Source organism: Micromesistius poutassou, assembly GCF_964030765.1.
Source record: "Micromesistius poutassou genome assembly, chromosome: 8".
Lineage (NCBI taxonomy): Eukaryota > Metazoa > Chordata > Actinopteri > Gadiformes > Gadidae > Micromesistius > Micromesistius poutassou.
The window spans coordinates 8,256,433-8,273,376 of NC_140278.1; the positions used below are offsets into that span (position 1 = coordinate 8,256,433).

Genomic DNA, 16,944 nt, shown 5'->3' on the forward strand with positions numbered 1-16,944 from the left:
CAACCGCATCTGATTCAGGTTGTAGTAGGAGGGGTAGGGTGAGGTGGGGCAACGCTGAGCCCAAATACATATCAGGTTCATATCTATTTATATGTACAAATCACCTCAGACACAATACCGGATCAGTAAAAGGGAGTATAAAGGCATTTCAACTACGCAAGTTCATAAACATGGTTTCTTTTTTTTAAAAACGTCCAAACGTAACTGCTGCCGTGGTCCCCTCGAGCTCAGCGGGAATCAAACCGGCGGCCAGACAGGAGTTGAGACGGGGCGGGCAGATAGACTCTGAACCTACACACGATCATAATACTATCGACAATAACAATCATATTCATAAAAACAGGACGTAAACAAAAGGGAAGCCGTCAACACCGTGATGTGCCGAGGCAGAGCGACGGGCAGCTGTGAGCGGGCTCAGGAGGAGGCTCAGGATGCCAGCTTAGGATACTTGGAGAGTGTCTCTCATGCAGGGTGGTCTTCAGGAAGCCAGAGAGGCGGGAGGACCCCAGACCCTTGTAGCCGACCCCTATCTGTGTTGCTTGCATGCACACAGCGCACCAATGGGGCTGGTCTAGCACAGGCCTGGGGAGGCAGGGAAGGGGGGAGGGTCAGGAAGATGAGAGAACGTTTGGGTGTTGGAGGGGCGGTCAGGACAGGGTAGAAGGAGGAAGGTGAGCACGCGAGGAGAGGAGGGGAAGACGAGAACAGACTTGTGTTAGCTTGAGTTTGTACTAGCTAAGGGTTGTGTTCGCAAATCTGGCGTAAGTAGGCTTGCATTAACCAGGTTTCACTTCAGCTTGGTTTAGTGTTTGCCGCCAAGTTTCCCCTGGTAAGGTCTGTTTGGTGCGTTGTAAGCGTATAGGCCTGTGTGTGTGTGTGTGTGTGTGTGTGTGTGTGTGTGTGTGTGTGTGTGTGTGTGTGTGTGTGTGTGTGTGTGTGTGTGTGTGTGTGTGTGTGTGCGCGCTCGCTCATGGATATTGTGTGGCACATGACAATGTGCACAGAAGCGCCAGCAAGGTGTCTGGCTAACATAGCGCTCTGCTGTGCAGCACTTAGTGGTCACTGAGCCGTTAACAGAAATATTAACAGAGCTTCTAACGGAGTTGCCATAGCTAGCCTTTTAGCTTGGTTCCTCCGGGGTTCGGATATGGAAGTATGAGGGCAGTGAGGTTTTTGAACAGACTAGATCAGACTGGATTACCCCTCTGTCATACAGAACTACTGGTCCTCCAGTAAAACGATCAGATGAGTAAAAAGTGCCACGTTATCCCTAAGGGCTGCCCAGGTACCGCTCCTGGCTAAGAGTCTGTTGGGTGGCATCGTCTGGCTGGTTGAGAATGCTGGTTTAGGTGCAAGAACATCTCATACACTTGATGCTAAATGGTCCCTCTATTTAAATGCTAACTTTGCCTCTATGGGCTAAATCTCTAAGGGACTAGGCCAACTGCCACGCAACAGCACGTAGCCTTGATGCTATGATATGCCAAATGATATGCTACAGCTTCTCTCCTTCTCTGCTCTATACATAGCGCTGGACGCTAGCACCACATAGGCTAATACATAGGGCAGCTGGCTAGCACCACATATGCTAATATATAGTGTAGCAGGCTATCACTTCATATGCTAATACCTAGAGTGGTAGGCTTGCATTGTATAGGCTAATACATAGTATTGTGGGCTAGCACCACATATGCTCATATATAGCGCTTCACGCTAGCACCACATATTCTCATACATAGAGCAGTGGGCTAGTATCCCATTTGCTAACAAACGCTGTTGTGCAGGGCTAGTGGCTTCTACATGCTAGTACTAAGTGCTAATGTACCATGACTGACTTTTCAAGGCATTAAAAACAATAATAATGATAATAATAATAATAATAATAATAATAATAATAATAATAATAACAATAATAATAATAATAATATTACATAAAAACATGAGAAAAGGTGGCGATTGATTCAGGGGATAGGTAGGTGTGTGTAGTGTGCTCCTGGGCGCTACATGAGCTAGCCGCAGTAGCTAGCTAGCCTCAGGTATCGCCATGGAAACCGTCTAAACAGGTAGAGGTTCAGATCTCGATTCTGACCATCCCGTCCGTATTGCATCCTTACATACAGAGGAGTAAGCATACAATACTGTAACGTCAATATAACCCAACGGCTAAAATAAGATAAAATAAAAAAGCCAATAGTGCCAGAAAGTAACATTCAAAATAACAATAAAAACAATGATATTCACAAGCATTCTTCTGTAGTTTGTTCTGGTTTACATACGATGGCACCGCTAACCCCGGTGTAGCTAACCGCTAACCCTGGTGTAGCTAATCGCACCGTTGCTAACCGCAATGTAGCTAGCCAATGCTAACCGGGCTAACCATGGTGATGGAGGCCATTGTGGTGGCGTTGGTGGTGGTTGTGGGGGAGGGGCTTACTGGGGGCTGTATGCCCACTCTGGGAGTGATAAGGTGGGGTTTGGCATGGGCCAGGGTCCGGGTGGGTGTTCAGGCGAAGTACATGGTCCTCAGGGTGTCGTGGTGGATCTGGACCGCCTTGGCCAGCGCCTGAGGGTCCCGACCGTTACTCTGACCAGAGACATGGCTGCCCTCACCACTACACACACACACACACACGCAGACAATCATGTTACATTTTCAAGGATCATATGCAATGGAGTTGGATCAATATACGTGAGTCATTTTTAACTATTCAATCATAGTAGCGTCCTCCATGAGAGGACCAATGAGGACGTCAGACCGTCTTACCTGTCGTGCTCCTTGTCCACCAGGTGGTAGCGAGCGCGGAAGGCGACCAGGCGTGCGTAGTAGGCCGGTGCAGGGATGGACACGGAGCGCGTGCAGCGGACGTATGTGTGGCACAGCTGGTAGGTGAGGATTTGCAGCTCGTCCGCCGTGAAGCGGTTGTCGTCCCAGAGGACGTAGTAATGGGAGGGCCGACTGGTGCCCTGGAGAACACAACACAACACACGCACACGCGCACACACACACACATTATAGCTGTGTAGTATTTAGGGGTGAGGTTGTGCAGTTTTGTCACTGTGCAGTTGTTTATAGCGGTGAGGCTAATTAGCAATGCAGTCGTGTGGCTATGTCGAAGAAGTAGTTTGTAGGGGAGTTATTATGCAGAGGTGTAGTAGTTTAACTGTGTCATAGCACAGTTATGGTGTTGCGGTGCAATCGAGCAGCAGTGTAGATGTGTAGGGGGCAGATATATAGTGGTGTTAATGTGTTGCAGTGTAGCCATGTCTCAGGGCAGCTGTGTCACGGTATAGCTGTGGAATAGTGTCGATGTTTCCCTAGCGGTTTAGACACATAGCAGTGCAGTTTTATTGCACTGTTGTTGGGTAGCGATGTAGCTTGAAGCAATGCAGTTATTTAGCGGTGTAGTTTTAGACGTTGGTTGTAGATCTGTAGTTGTGTATTTATGAAGAAGTGTGCATCAGTATGCTCACCTGAATTCCAGCGTGGCTGCACAGGTAGAAGTCGAACTCGAAGGGGTGTGTGATGCTGGTGTCCACTGTGGTTCCTGCTGGAATGTTCCCGCTCTTCCCAATCTGGCAACCACAACAAATCCCTCATTATACATAACTGTACACAACTCATCATACAAATCACTGAATCTGAGACAGACAGAGAGAGAGTAAGATGCGCCAAGTGTCCTCACTCGTTCAGACTTGTCTGCGCAGAAGAGGCGGGTGTGATGACGTTTCTGGACCACGATGTAGGTGATGCCGGGCTGGTAGTCCTTCTCCAGCTTGATGCAGGCGTCCCGGATGGCCAGCAGCTCGTAGTGTAAGATCTACGGGAGAATATAACTCAAGGTTAATCAGCTGATCAGACTGACCTCACAGAACAACAATCAGACTAACCTAGTGATCCGATGAACTAACTGTGACAACAATCCCAATACCTACAATCAGATTGACCTAGTGTAGCTACAACCACATGTAACTACAATCAGTATGAATGGCAAGTCAAATCACAATGTCGAGAACGCCAAGCTGTAAGCCCGTTCAAACATTCATTTGTTATTTCTGTGGCACACTTGGTCATCATCCCTAGTGGCTTTCCCTTGGACCTGAAATACTCAAACTAAATGATACTCGCAAGTTGAGCTTTAACATCGATATAGCCAGGTGGTTTACGGTGACTACTACATTTCACTCAAAACAATAACAAAAACAGGGTGTGGGGTGTAGCCAGACCTGGGGCAGCTGTCCCTCTGGAACCCCGTCCCGGTAGAAGATGATCCTGGTGGGCTTGAAGCGGGTCGACTTGTAGAACTGGATCAGGAGCTCTCGCACCATGAAGGACAGGTCCTCAATGATCTCCTGCCTGGGCCTCTGGACCCGGACCGTGGCACAGTACCTGCTGGGGTGGGCGTCCATACTGCCTACCACCTGGGGAGAGATGGGAATGAATCAGTATCCCTGAGGCTTTATACTCTATTATACATTTGTTAAAGTTTACTTTTTTGTTTGTTTGTTTGGGTACTTTTTTTCATTACCATAAAAATGTATGATTAATAAATTCCCCATAGATAGAAAGCGAGAATATAAGTAAAATATCTAGAGAATACGGATGTGGGCTGTGGGCTGCAAGTTACTTTCCAACAATGTTCCGCTCCTGCCATCATGCACAATGCTGAGAGACTAACTGAACTCTCTCTCTGAGACCAAAACATGTCCCCCCTCTGAACCTCTTTCTCTCTCGCTCTTACTCACTCCTGTTCACAGTCTCCTGCCAACCACACCGTAAAGGTTAAGAAGGCGGAGGCTGAGGTCCACAGTGATGTCATTTCCTGTTTGGGGTAGCAGGGGAATGAATGACTCAGCACCGAGTCACAAGTATCTCCTCTCTGTTCCTCACTTCGCTCTCGTCCTCAGCTCTCCTTTTTTTTCTCCAACTCTCTCCTCTGCCTCTCATTATCTCCTCCCCTTCTCCTCTTTGCTCCTCCTCCAGTACTTCTTTGTTTATGCCTCCTCTAGGTTTACACATGTAATATGAGAGACACACAAGTAGTTACACCACTAGTACTTACACCCGTATTAGGAGTAACTAGAGGTACTTCATGTAGTAATAAAGTAACAATTATGTAATATAATAACTAAAAGGAACTAGAAGTTTATAAGGTAACTTTTCCATCTAGGCTGTACGAGTGAAGCAGCAGTAATTGTGCTTTGTCCAGGTCAACCAGGTCATGTCCAGGTCAACAGATTGATGTGTATTGAGCAGCGTTGGGTAACGTTACTTTAAAAAGCAACATAGTACATCACAGTTGTAGTCCGACTGCATCACAAATAGCATCTCGCTTGCTGAGCTAAACATTCTTAGCAGGCAGTTACCACCAAGAAGTAGAATAGAAACAGAAACAGTGCGAATTGTAAAACTAACAAGTCATGCTACTTCACGTCACAACAACAATGTAATTTGAGTACTCCAACCCGTTACTTTGCAGTGCGCGACCCCGTACATTGGTAGTGACAATTTTGTGATGTTTTACTGTAATATGAGCCAGCAGTTGCGAGAGTCTCAAGTATTAAAACATATTTTCGCTATGTTCCCAGAGAGGACAATTTGGCCCTCCCAGTCAGAGGCGAGAGACTTCAGATTTGAGTGATCTGTCCACTCTAACTGTGGCTGTGACGTCAACTAGTGTAGCTTGGCTGGCTGGTGACCGTGAATGGGAGGGGGTTTGGGAGTGCCATGAAGCTACCAACAGCAGTCATAAAGTAACTAAGGGAACTTACAGCAGTGATGGAGGGCTTCTTGCCGTCCCCAGCAGGGGGGTGGGTGACATCCGCTCCCAGGAAGATAACAGGCTGCTGGAACACAGCCGAGCTGAGGGGAGAAGAGAAAAAGAACTGTGATAACCTGATCCACCAGGAGGAGCAGAGGCCTGGTTGGAGGGGCGTGTCTGCAGGTGAGGGGGGCGGGGCTACTGACCGCTGGTGAGGGACCAGGATGTTGTTGATTCCTCCCAGCTTGACGTTGATCTTGAGGCAGAGGTTGGACAGCGTCTGGGGAGACGTCTTCACCACGTTCTTCACCTGGACACACTGAGTGGCCATGCCCAGCAGGGTGTCTCCCACACGCTTCACCTCCGCTGCACGCACACACACACACACACACACACACACACACACACACACACACACACACACACACACACACACACACACACACACACACACACACACACACACACACACACACACACACACACACTTCATTTACTATGACGGTCTAGAAAATACTCTGCTACAACCTACACTGCATTCAAACACACTTCACTGCTCTTTGGAACTAACTTTACCACCAAAGAAAATACACACACCCTCTCTAAAAAAAAAGTCATCATTAACACTCTCTAGAACAAACTAATTACACCATAAAGTTCACAATATTCACATTGTTTAAAACCTCCTGTACATATGGGCCACTGAAATCCTTTTTTAACCAGTCTTTGTAACCAAGATTGAAAACTAGATTAGTTCAAAGAGTGCTGACTAGGTTTCTTTCTAGAAAAATTGAGACGTTTTTAGGCCTTTCTACATTCGTTTGAGGAGGTGTCTGGGTCCATCTAGAATAGTTTCTGGTGGTTTCTCTAGAGCGAGTATGATGTGGTTTCTGACCATAGACGGGGGTCTTCCCAGGCAGGATGACGATGATGAGCTGCAGGCCTGCGTAGGTGTTCTTCAGGTGTCTGAACATGGGCTCCACGCTGTCCGCTCCCTGGGCGTATTTACAGAAGCACGGCTGGCCCTGGATGGGCATCCCGGCGTCCTTAGAGATCTTACGCAGCTGGTCCGTGAAGTTCCTGGGAAGGAACCGGGATAGAGAGTATGAGGTGGGAACCTGCATCGACCCACTGCTACTTCATAGTAGCAAAGTAGCATCAACTCCTTCCCCCCCCGCTCATCTCTACTCCTCCCTCTCTTCCACCTTCCCCTCTAGCCATCTCTCCTCGCATTCCTCTCCTTGCTCTCTCGTCGTCCTCCTTTCTTACTCCCTCCTCTGTCCATATCTTTCTCTCTCCATCTCCTTGCTCATATTGTCAGGACCATCAGCATAAATAAAAAGGATGTCATCTCCACTTACTTGAGCACCTCCTCTCTGCATTGTTTCTGCGGTGCGAAGCAGGCAATGGCCCACACCTTGATCTCAATGCCATTGTAGAACTGTTTCCCCCGCATGTCCCACACCCCCTGGTTGGGTGTGGCGATTGCCCGGTTCTGAAACACAAAAAAAAAACACAAAAACTCTTCAGCTAAAATCAGATTGTGGTGGTGACTCGACGACCTAGTAGTGTTTATGAACGTAGCTCTACGGTGCGTTGCTCAGCAGCTTCTCTCACCCGGCCTCCATACTGCAGGATGGGTGCAGGCAGCACCCTGCCAGTCACCTCGGCCATCTCATCCTTCACCTTGATCCCAAACTCCTGGATGTACGGGTCCAGGTTGAAGTTGGCGTTCTTCATCTGCAGGCGATCAGAGGTCATAGGTCATTAGTCTTTGTCGTTTCTCTATGTGCTAGCACAACCCCCGTTCACATTGGGTCTCTGATAGAAGGCAAGACCCCACCCGTCCACCAGTGTTCTCCGTTACTCACCAGCCGGCTGATCTCTTCCTGTCTGTCGGGGGCAGAGCGAGCCGTTGCCTTGATCATAGTCGAGGTCTGGTTATCAGTCAGCTTCTTGATGCAGCGCTGGCCTGCTACAATGTTACACACCTGAGGACACAACAACACACCTGTAACACCTGCTACACACCTGGAGAGAACACACCTGTAACACCCGCTACAAAGTTACACACCTGAGACAAGACACCTGTTACACCTGCTACTGTGTGACACATCTGCAGACACGCACCTTCAACACTTTGCCCATTACTTGGCATTTACAGGTATAAGAGTTATTTAATGCCAGTGGGGGAGGGCATGGTGGGTTCTCTTACCTCCAGGGGCAGGTAGGTGTGTTTCTGCTCCTGGCCCACCTGGAGACAGGGTAGGTGGGGGTACTTCAGCTGCAGGTTGTACTTCTGTTTGAAGTACTGCGCCACCGTACACTCCACTGTCTGACCGCTCTCTAGCTGGAGGGGAAACCTGGGATGGAGTAGGAGAATATGAAGTCTCACTTTTGGACTCATCTAGGCAACACACATATGTTCAACGCAAACACACACAGTCAGACACACAGACACAGGTTGTTTGAATGAGTTGCAACCACATTCTGGAATTGGATCTGTGATTGTGTGTTGCTTTTTGAATAACCTGCATTTTAGAGCACCTGATTTGTATTTGAATGGAGGTAGTCATTGAATCAGTCATAGTTCTTCATCATCAACACAAACCAAACTAAAAGTCGGTGGGAGGTCCATTTTGATGAGTCATGGGATCCACAGGTTACTTACGTCTGGTGGCTAGCTGGGCGGCGCGTGACGTTACACACACGATACTTCCTCTTCATCTGCCCACAGTGGGTCACCTCTACCTTCAGACCTGGACGCGCACAAAGACAAAGGGGGAAAGAGGGACAGCATTGCACTTTAAGACCGGACTACATGAATAGTTCGGAATGAAACAAACAATGCCAACAAAATAGTGTGAGTATTAAGGTATGCAGAGGACAATGGGAGGAGGCTAGTGAAGACTACACCATACATTCTACACACATGTCACATTTCTGTGGTTTTTATAGTAACGCCCCAACATGTAAAAACACAGACAGCCCATAATGAGTCCTTATTGAGATGCCTGGAAGTCTGCAAGTGTGTGAGATGGTCTGATACTTGTGAGGTCCTTGGTATGTGAAGGTGTGTGAGATGGTCATACACTAGTGAGGTCCGTGGTATCTGAAGGTGTGAGATAGTCTGATACTAGTGAGGTCCATGGTTTCTGAAGGTGTGTGAGATGGTCTGATACTAGTGAGGTCCTTGGTTTCTGAAGGTGTGTGAGATGGTCTGATACTAGTGAGGTCCATGGTTTCTGAAGGTGTGTGAGATGGTCTGATACTAGTGAGGTCCATGGTTTCTGAAGGTGTGTGAGATGGTCTGATACTAGTGAGGTCCATGGTTTCTGAAGGTGTGTGAGATGGTCTGATCCTAGTGAGGTCCTTGGTTTCTGAAGGTGTGTGAGATGGTCTGATACTAGTGAGGTCCTTGGTATGTGAAGGTGTGTGAGATGGTCGAGGGTTGTTCCTGAAGTTCTTACCACTGCTCAGGAGCCCACCTTTAATCTCCTTGGTGAAGCGGACTCTCTGAGAGTCGGTCAGAGTCTTGGGTTGCTCGTCGATGTTGCGGATGTCCAGGACCTCGCACATGAACTCAATGACCGGCTGGGCTTTGTAGAAGGCAGTGGCGGACACTAGAGGGCAGCAGAAAACAGAGATGTTTTTTTTTTATGTTTCATTTACTGTTTTCCGAATAGTAAACGCTTTAATCCAAAGAGACTTTCAGTGAATGCATAATAAGCACTAGCAGGTAGAGGTCAAAGCATTTTCTTTCTCAAGGATGCCTACAGGTTGAGCACCCAAACATTTTCAATCCTACAGTCATGTGATTTCAAAGTGAAATAGAATTAGAAGAGATAGAAAACAATCAAAGTATGATCTATAATTTGAGTTGTGGCAAAAGCTGGTTGGCTATATGTTGAGTTTCCGTTCAGGGGAGTTAGGACATCATCCCATCATGGTGCGAGATGGTGAGAACCATATGACCTCAGCAAATGACCTCAGCATGTGACCTCAGTGTGTTTTGAAGTACTCAGGGGTAGCTATATCTGAAAAAATAAAATAGGAGCCCGATATGGTATAAAAAGTGCCACATGCTTCCGATACATCTGGGCTGTGAGGGGTCAGTGACAGGTCAGTGACATCACTTCCAGTGCAGTGGTGACTCACCGTCGATGTTGAGCATCATCTTCCACATGGCGGGGCGGACAGACTGGTGGAAGCCAAACCACACCTCCCTGCCCCCACCCAACGGGTGGTAGTACCCCTCTGGAGGGGAGAAAAAGGAACGGCCCACCGGGGTGTACCTAGAGGAGGATGGGGAGGAGGAGGAGGAGGAGGAGGAGGAGGAGGAGGATGGGGAGGAGGAGGAGGAGGAGGAGGAGAAGGAGGAGGAGGAGGAGGGAGGAGGCATGAGGTCAGAGACGACTCAAGTTCTCCAGTCGTGACTGATTCAGTCTGACTCAGATGCAAACCACATATCCCCTCATGATCAAGAGGGCAATGATGCCCTTTTTGCCTTGGACCTCATGGTTGAATATCCTATTTTTTACATTGCTTTGGATAAAAGCGCAGCTAAATAAATGTAATGTAACATATAATCAATAAAGTCTTTGTTCCTCCATTCATCAATCCATCTATCCCTCCACGCATCCATCGATGAATCTATCCATCGATCCAACAACAGGGTAAAGTTGACTTACCAGCTTTATTAGATCGGAACATGTTGGATATGACAACCCTGATTGCAAAGTTAATATTTTTAACAAAGCCTGTAGTTTCACATGAATGATAAAGTCAAATTTATTTTAAACTCTTCCTTTCTCTAAAGTACATACAACTATAGATAGATGTAGCTAGTGCTAGGTGTAGTGGCTAAGGCTGCTGTGCTATGGTGTGGTGGTGTCTAAGGTGTAGCAGCCGAGGCCTAGCAGCTAAGGTGTAGGCGTAGCTACCTCATAGAGGCAAGGTGGCGCATGGCTACGTCCAGAGCCTGGACTGAGTCGAGGGGAACCTGCATTCGTCCGCTGACCAGCGTCTCCTGCAGAAGACGCCAGGACACCTTGGCTAGCCAACGGATTGACACCTTGAAGATCCGGTCCTTTCCCTCGCCTGGGATGGTCACCTCAAAGTCCACCTGCGGGAAAGGAACTGGTGTTAATGCGGTCTGAGCTTCAGACTACTACCTGGTGTTACTGTGGTCTAAGCTACAGACTACTACCTGGTGTTAATGCGGTCTAAGCTACAGACTACTACCTGGTGTTAATGCGGTCTAAGCTACAGACTACTACCTGGTGTTAATGCGGTCTAAGCTACAGACTACTACCTGGTGTTAATGCGGTCTAAGCTACAGACTACTACCTGGTGTTACTGCGGTCTAAGCTACAGACTACTACCTGGTGTTAATGCGGTCTAAGCTACAGACTACTACCTGGTGTTAATGCGGTCTAAGCTACAGACTACTACCTGGTGTTAATGCGGTCTAAGCTACAGACTACTACCTGGTGTTACTGTGGTCTAAGCTACAGACTACTACCTGGTGTTACTGTGGTCTAAGCTACAGACTACTACCTGGTGTTACTGTGGTCTAAGCTACAGACTACTACCTGGTGTTACTGTGGTCTAAGCTACAGACTACTACCTGGTGTTAATGCGGTCTGAGCTACAGCCCTGGTGTTAAATATTAAATAATAATAATATGTTTGTTCACATGGTGATGTGTGGTTAAGCTTGCTAGGTAAAACACCCGTCATCACACGTAACCATGGCAATACACCATATATTAACACATGACATAAATCAGTGTACCTTCTCGCTCCCTATAGGGAGGGCTAGCACGGTATAGATGTTCTTCTTCCCGTCATACACCGGCTTCCTGTCACCAAACAGCTGCGGCTTGAAGTGTTGGACCATGTACTCAACCACCTCTCTGGAACACACACACACACACACACACAGTTAACACAACCACCTCTCTGGAACACACACACACACACACACACACACACACACACACACACACACACACACACACACACACACACACACACACACACACACACACACACACACACAGTTAACCCAACCACCTCTCTGGAATACACACACATATATATAGGTAACCCAACCACCTCTCTCACACACACACACACACACACACACACACACACACACACACACACACACACACACAGTTAACCCAACCACCTCTCTGGAATACACACACATATATATAGGTAACCCAACCACCTCTCTCTCTCTCACACACACACACACACACACACACACACACACACACACACACACACACACACACACACACACACACACACACACACACACACCTCCCAGCAGGGGGCGCTAGAGTTAACATGGACCACCAGCGACGTGACACCCTATCAGTGCGCTCCCCAGGGAGGTGGGGGGGGGGGGGCTGTAGGATATCGATCAAGGGCCCCACATCTGGTCCAAGCAATATTTCATGGTCATGAAGAAAGGGGCAGGAACAAAGAGAGGAGGAAGGAGAGGAGGAGGAGGAGGAGGGAGGAGGGGGTGCTGGTCTGAAAAGAGAAGGTTATGAGACCTTGACCTGGGGCAACCTTCTCACAACCTTTGTCTCCAACCTTTCAGACCCACAGGGTGCTCCACCACAACACAATAGCCCTCCGGGATTCACTGTGCACGCTCCAAGAAACAGGACCTTTACTAATGTTCTCCAAGAGCTATCCTCTCCAAGAGCTGAAACCTTTATGTGGTACTGAGGTGTGGGTTGGTATGGGAAGGGGGGTTGTCTCACCTGTTGACCCTGCGGGGGCACTTGTCGGGCTTGATGTCGACCTCGTAGTGGAAGACGTCCATCTTGGGGATCTCCACCTCAAAGTAGTTGGCCAGCAGCTTGATGGGCTTCCCCACCGTCCCCATACCTGGCCTCCGAGGTGCCTGGAACACCTGCTGCAGGGGAGGGGGGAAGGCCCCCATGGGGGGCACTGGGGGGAGAGGGGACAGGTGATGAGGGGCATGGACCAAAGCAGGTGTAACCAGGAAGAGAGGGAGGTTTCATTATAGAGCGAGAGGAAAAGAGACGACAAGAGAAAGAGGGAAGTGGAGGGAAAAGGTAGAGAGAGCGACAGACAGACAGACAGACAGCCAGAGAGACAGATAGACAGACAGATGGAGAGAGAAACAGAAACGGGCGGCAATAGATTAAGAGTGATGGAGACAGATAGGAAGACAGAGACAGAGAGAGAGAGAGAGCAAGCGAGAGGGACAGAAAGGGACAGAGTGAGAGAGAGAGAGAAGGAACAATGAGACGAAGGGGGGCCGTGGTGTTTGAAAGGCGGGAAGCAGATAAAAGAATATTAAACACTGATTTGCAACCAGCAGCACAACAAAGAATTAGACCAGATACTGGTGCAGCGACTACCACCCTCCAGACAGTGAGAAAGTTCTATTACATAGACACCAGGGTAAGCATAAAGGTTAGCCTATACCCATGGAAAGCCTGCTAGCCGTACAGGGTGCTAAGTTAGCGGTTACCTAGTAATTGGTTACTTAAAGGAGGTGGGCATAACCAAGGTGCAATGTGAGCACAAAAAATCATCAGTTATACCTACAAAACATAAATGTAAATTGTATTTTGATTGTTTCTGATCAATAACGTTGAGACCAGAAATAGAAGTACTTCTAGATTATGATCAATTATAATTAAATACAGGTGTAATATAAGGTTTGGTGTGGATGAAGGCAGACTGATTGGGCTAGAGTTAGCCTAGGAGGGCAGGAAGCGCTATAATAGCACCCCCACTAGCAAGAAGCTACTGCTGATGGTAATCCCACGGTTTGTGTCATAGCAGAACAGGGGCCCGAGAAGCTCACGGTGACTCCTAGCCAAGGGGCCCAGAGTCTTAACCTTTCAGGTCCCAGAGAACGGCCCTCTCCCTCCCAACAAAGACCCCAGCTGCCCACACACACACACACACACACACACACACACACACACACACACACACACACACACACACACACACACACACACACACACACACACACACACACACACACACACACGGGCCCCTCCACATTCCCAGCCTCACCATGGCAACACCACGGCAACAAGTATTGTCATGGAGATCAGGAGACCTCAGAGTATATATCTGTGTGTGCCTGCGTGTGTGCGTGCATGAGAGTGTGAGTGAGAGAAGGAAGGGAGAGAATGTGTGTGTGTGTGTGTGTGTGTGTGGTGGGGGGGGGGGGGGGGTTAGTGCATTACCAAACCACAACTTCAAAAAAAGTTATAATATTAAACCACAGTGATAGACTCTGTGAGAATGTGTGTGTAACAGGACATTCTGGATAAACAAAGACCTGTAGATTGTGCGAAGAGACGCACACACAGCTTGTGCATGTGTAGTCCACACACACACACACACACACAAAGTCACGGTCACTAACATGCACAGCCTTACATGCACGCCCTGTCAGCAGAGTGCCAGAGAAGGCAGATGGTGAGAGAGGCGTGGCAGGACTCACACATCTTTACAGACAATAGCTGTCACACACACACACACACACACACACACACACACACACACACACACACACACACACACACACACACACACACACACACACACACACACACACCTCCAACTGCTAAAACATTGGGGGGGGGGGGGGGCTAGTCTTGTGGTTTATGGGTGTTTGACTCTGAGATGAAAGGTTCTGGGTTCGATCCCCAATGTCCGCAGTCCAACCTGTAGGCCCCCTAACCCCTACGGCTCCTCAATGTGGATCTGATTTCACTGAAAGCCTCTTTGGATGACAGCTTCCCTGCTGGATGACTAGCAGGTAAAGGAAGTGAGTAAGACAGAGAGATGCAGGGGGGAATGCCACCTCTTGACCCTCTTGCCCCTCTTCCTTCTTACCCAGAAGGAAGAGGGGGAGCTAGTTGGCTGCTCCTGATTATTGATCTACAATGAATCCCTGCCTGGTGATTGTTGCCAGTGTGAACCACTGGGCAGAATCCTACAGCGTGTTTCTCTGGAGTTAAGTCACCACCTTTCAATGCTCATTGACTCACAATAAAATGTATACCTATGTATGTACCTAAGCGTTCTGTCATTATTTTGTGTATTTTTTTTATGATAAAAAATATTCTTGTTATTTTGATCATTTTAAACTTTTAACTACTGTCCTGTTATTTCTGCCACACCCACATTTCCCATCCCTTTATTTATCCCATGGATAAAAAAGGGATGTACTATCTAAAAAGTAAAATTATTATTTACTTACTAATAATTACTTATTTAGCATCATTTGGTTGCTGTGACTATACAGGATTTTTATTTTAGTAGAATTGTCTTATATATTTCATGATGACTCAGGGTTAAACAGAGGGCTGATATTAATTATAATATTCATATTCAATATTCATGTATTTTTAGATATTTGCTCATCTCATCAGTAGGATGCCAACAAGAGACCACACAGATTGTTGTGGACCAGCAAGTTGATCTGGACCAGAGTATTGATTTGGATAAGAGTATTGTTGTGGACCAGTGTGTTGTTCTGGACCTTTCAAGTCTGGTGGCTAAACCCAATCCCAACTTGGTCTTCACACAAGGACCTGAGAGCCATGGGGATGAGGGGCCCCTAAGGCCCTTCCCCCCCAGACCTGGAAATAAAAAACTCCAATGAAGACACTCTTTGGGGGGCGCCACATTCAGACATGGGCTTGTATTAAAAGTGAATCAGCATCTCTTACAAGCACTATTCAGGCTTGTAAGAGATGCGCACGCGCACACACACACACACACACACACACACACACACACACACACACACACACACACACACACACACACACACTCTGTTGACTATGTTTGGTCATTGAACTTCCAACCCGGAAAACTTTATACACACCTGGTCTGCATAATTGTATCATAAAATGTATGAATTAACGTATCTTATAAACATTAACAACCTACTGCAGATGGTAGTGGTTGGAGCAATGTGCTTGATAATAGTTGGTAATAGAGACCTGAATGTAGTTATGACACATCCAGTCTCTAAAAGTGCAGTTCTCAACTGGAGTTCATGTTCTGCTTTAAATGCAAATATATATATATATATATATATATCCATCACTGCAGATCTCAGACCAGTACTGGAGTTCAAATCCCCGTCTCAGTGTTGGTAGTTCGCGCCTCCGACATCCCAGAGGCCTCCATAATAGAATAATGTGAGGGGGGTCTGATGCCCAGGGAGAGAGGAGACCCGCCAGCTGCTGCCTCAGCCCAATGGGACTCCAAGGCGGGCTTCACCTCTGGGGATGTACCGCCTACCTCTCCGGAGGTTCCCAGGACCCCCTGACCCACGACCCCGCCGGTGGACATTATCAACTAACCCAGAGGACAATATATGGCCATAAATCCAATGTATCTCTCTATTGAACCAGGATGGGGTCCGCTTAGTGCGTGATAAGTGCTGGAAATTATCCATCGGGGTTCGATTGCTCAAACGGACGGGTTTCCTTCAGAATATCCTCCCTGGTCCGAAGGGCCAAGGAGCTCAAGTGGTCACTTCCAGTATCCACCAGTGTAAAAGCTTACACAAACAGAAGGTACAGATGATAATAGGACATATAAAGGGGTTATAAATGGACCTACCAGCGCCAGACGGTCCTGGCTCCATCCCATCCACTTAGCTGCGAGGATACAGGCCGACTAGTCCCAGTTCTGCGGCCACCGCGCCGGCCGCTTCAGGCTGGCAGCGGATCGGACTTCCAGCCCCCTCCAGGCAGCGTGCAGCTGAACGCCCGCCCGCTGTCCAACACACCCCCAGACCCCGCAGCAAAAAAAACTCTGGCTAAAGGTGGATAAAGCCTGGAGGTTGACCCGGGATCCAAGGGAGCCAGTAACGGTACGTTTCCGAGGCTGGGAGCGGTGTTCAAATAGATCCGGTCGGCGGTTATCAGCTCCGCGGAGAACGCAGTGGCAGAGTGTCGGTGAGGCTGCGGTTCCTGTGCGGTGTGTTGTGCTTCTGCTGGCCGCTCAGACAGGACTCTCCAGCCGAACAAAAAAGGCCCCCAGACCCACACGCTTCTTCTCCTCCTCCCAAAGATTCAAAAGCCCAGTTCGGTTTGCAGTCTCCACCCAGAGGTAGACTGCGGATAAGACACCACCGATTAAACAATATA

At 48.1% G+C, this 16,944-nt stretch overlaps 1 protein-coding gene across 2 annotated transcripts; it reads right to left on the minus strand.

Annotated features, from left to right (window-relative positions):
* Nucleotides 1-884: 884 nt before the first annotated feature.
* ago1 (argonaute RISC component 1) lies at nucleotides 885-16,789 on the minus strand. Of its 2 annotated transcripts, none has more exons than XM_084472226.1 (19): nucleotides 16,415-16,789; nucleotides 12,544-12,733; nucleotides 11,556-11,676; nucleotides 10,703-10,884; nucleotides 9,918-10,054; nucleotides 9,248-9,382; nucleotides 8,431-8,518; nucleotides 7,975-8,122; nucleotides 7,631-7,750; nucleotides 7,377-7,499; nucleotides 7,121-7,254; nucleotides 6,655-6,839; nucleotides 5,966-6,125; nucleotides 5,770-5,860; nucleotides 4,225-4,419; nucleotides 3,684-3,818; nucleotides 3,472-3,573; nucleotides 2,765-2,964; nucleotides 885-2,612 (listed from the first exon to the last, which is right to left on the minus strand). In XM_084472226.1, exons 1-19 carry the CDS (start codon nucleotides 16,437-16,439, stop codon nucleotides 2,504-2,506), a joined length of 2,580 nt encoding a protein of 859 aa, XP_084328352.1. In that variant the 5' UTR covers nucleotides 16,440-16,789; the 3' UTR covers nucleotides 885-2,503. The 2 variants fall into 2 exon arrangements, with proteins under 2 accessions (XP_084328352.1, XP_084328351.1); XM_084472225.1 differs by having other exon boundaries at nucleotides 9,230-9,382.
* Nucleotides 16,790-16,944: the final 155 nt, after the last annotated feature.

Coding starts and splice junctions, on each gene's coding strand:
- ago1 (XM_084472225.1), bottom strand. CDS start 16,439: ATGGAGCCAGGACCGTCTGGCGCTG. Junction 8,123..8,430: donor CGCCCAGCTAGCCACCAGAC/GTAAGTAACCTG, acceptor ACTCCATCCCAG/GTTTCCCCTCCAGCTAGAGA. Junction 4,420..5,769: donor AGAAGCCCTCCATCACTGCT/GTAAGTTCCCTT, acceptor ATCTCTCCCCAG/GTGGTAGGCAGTATGGACGC.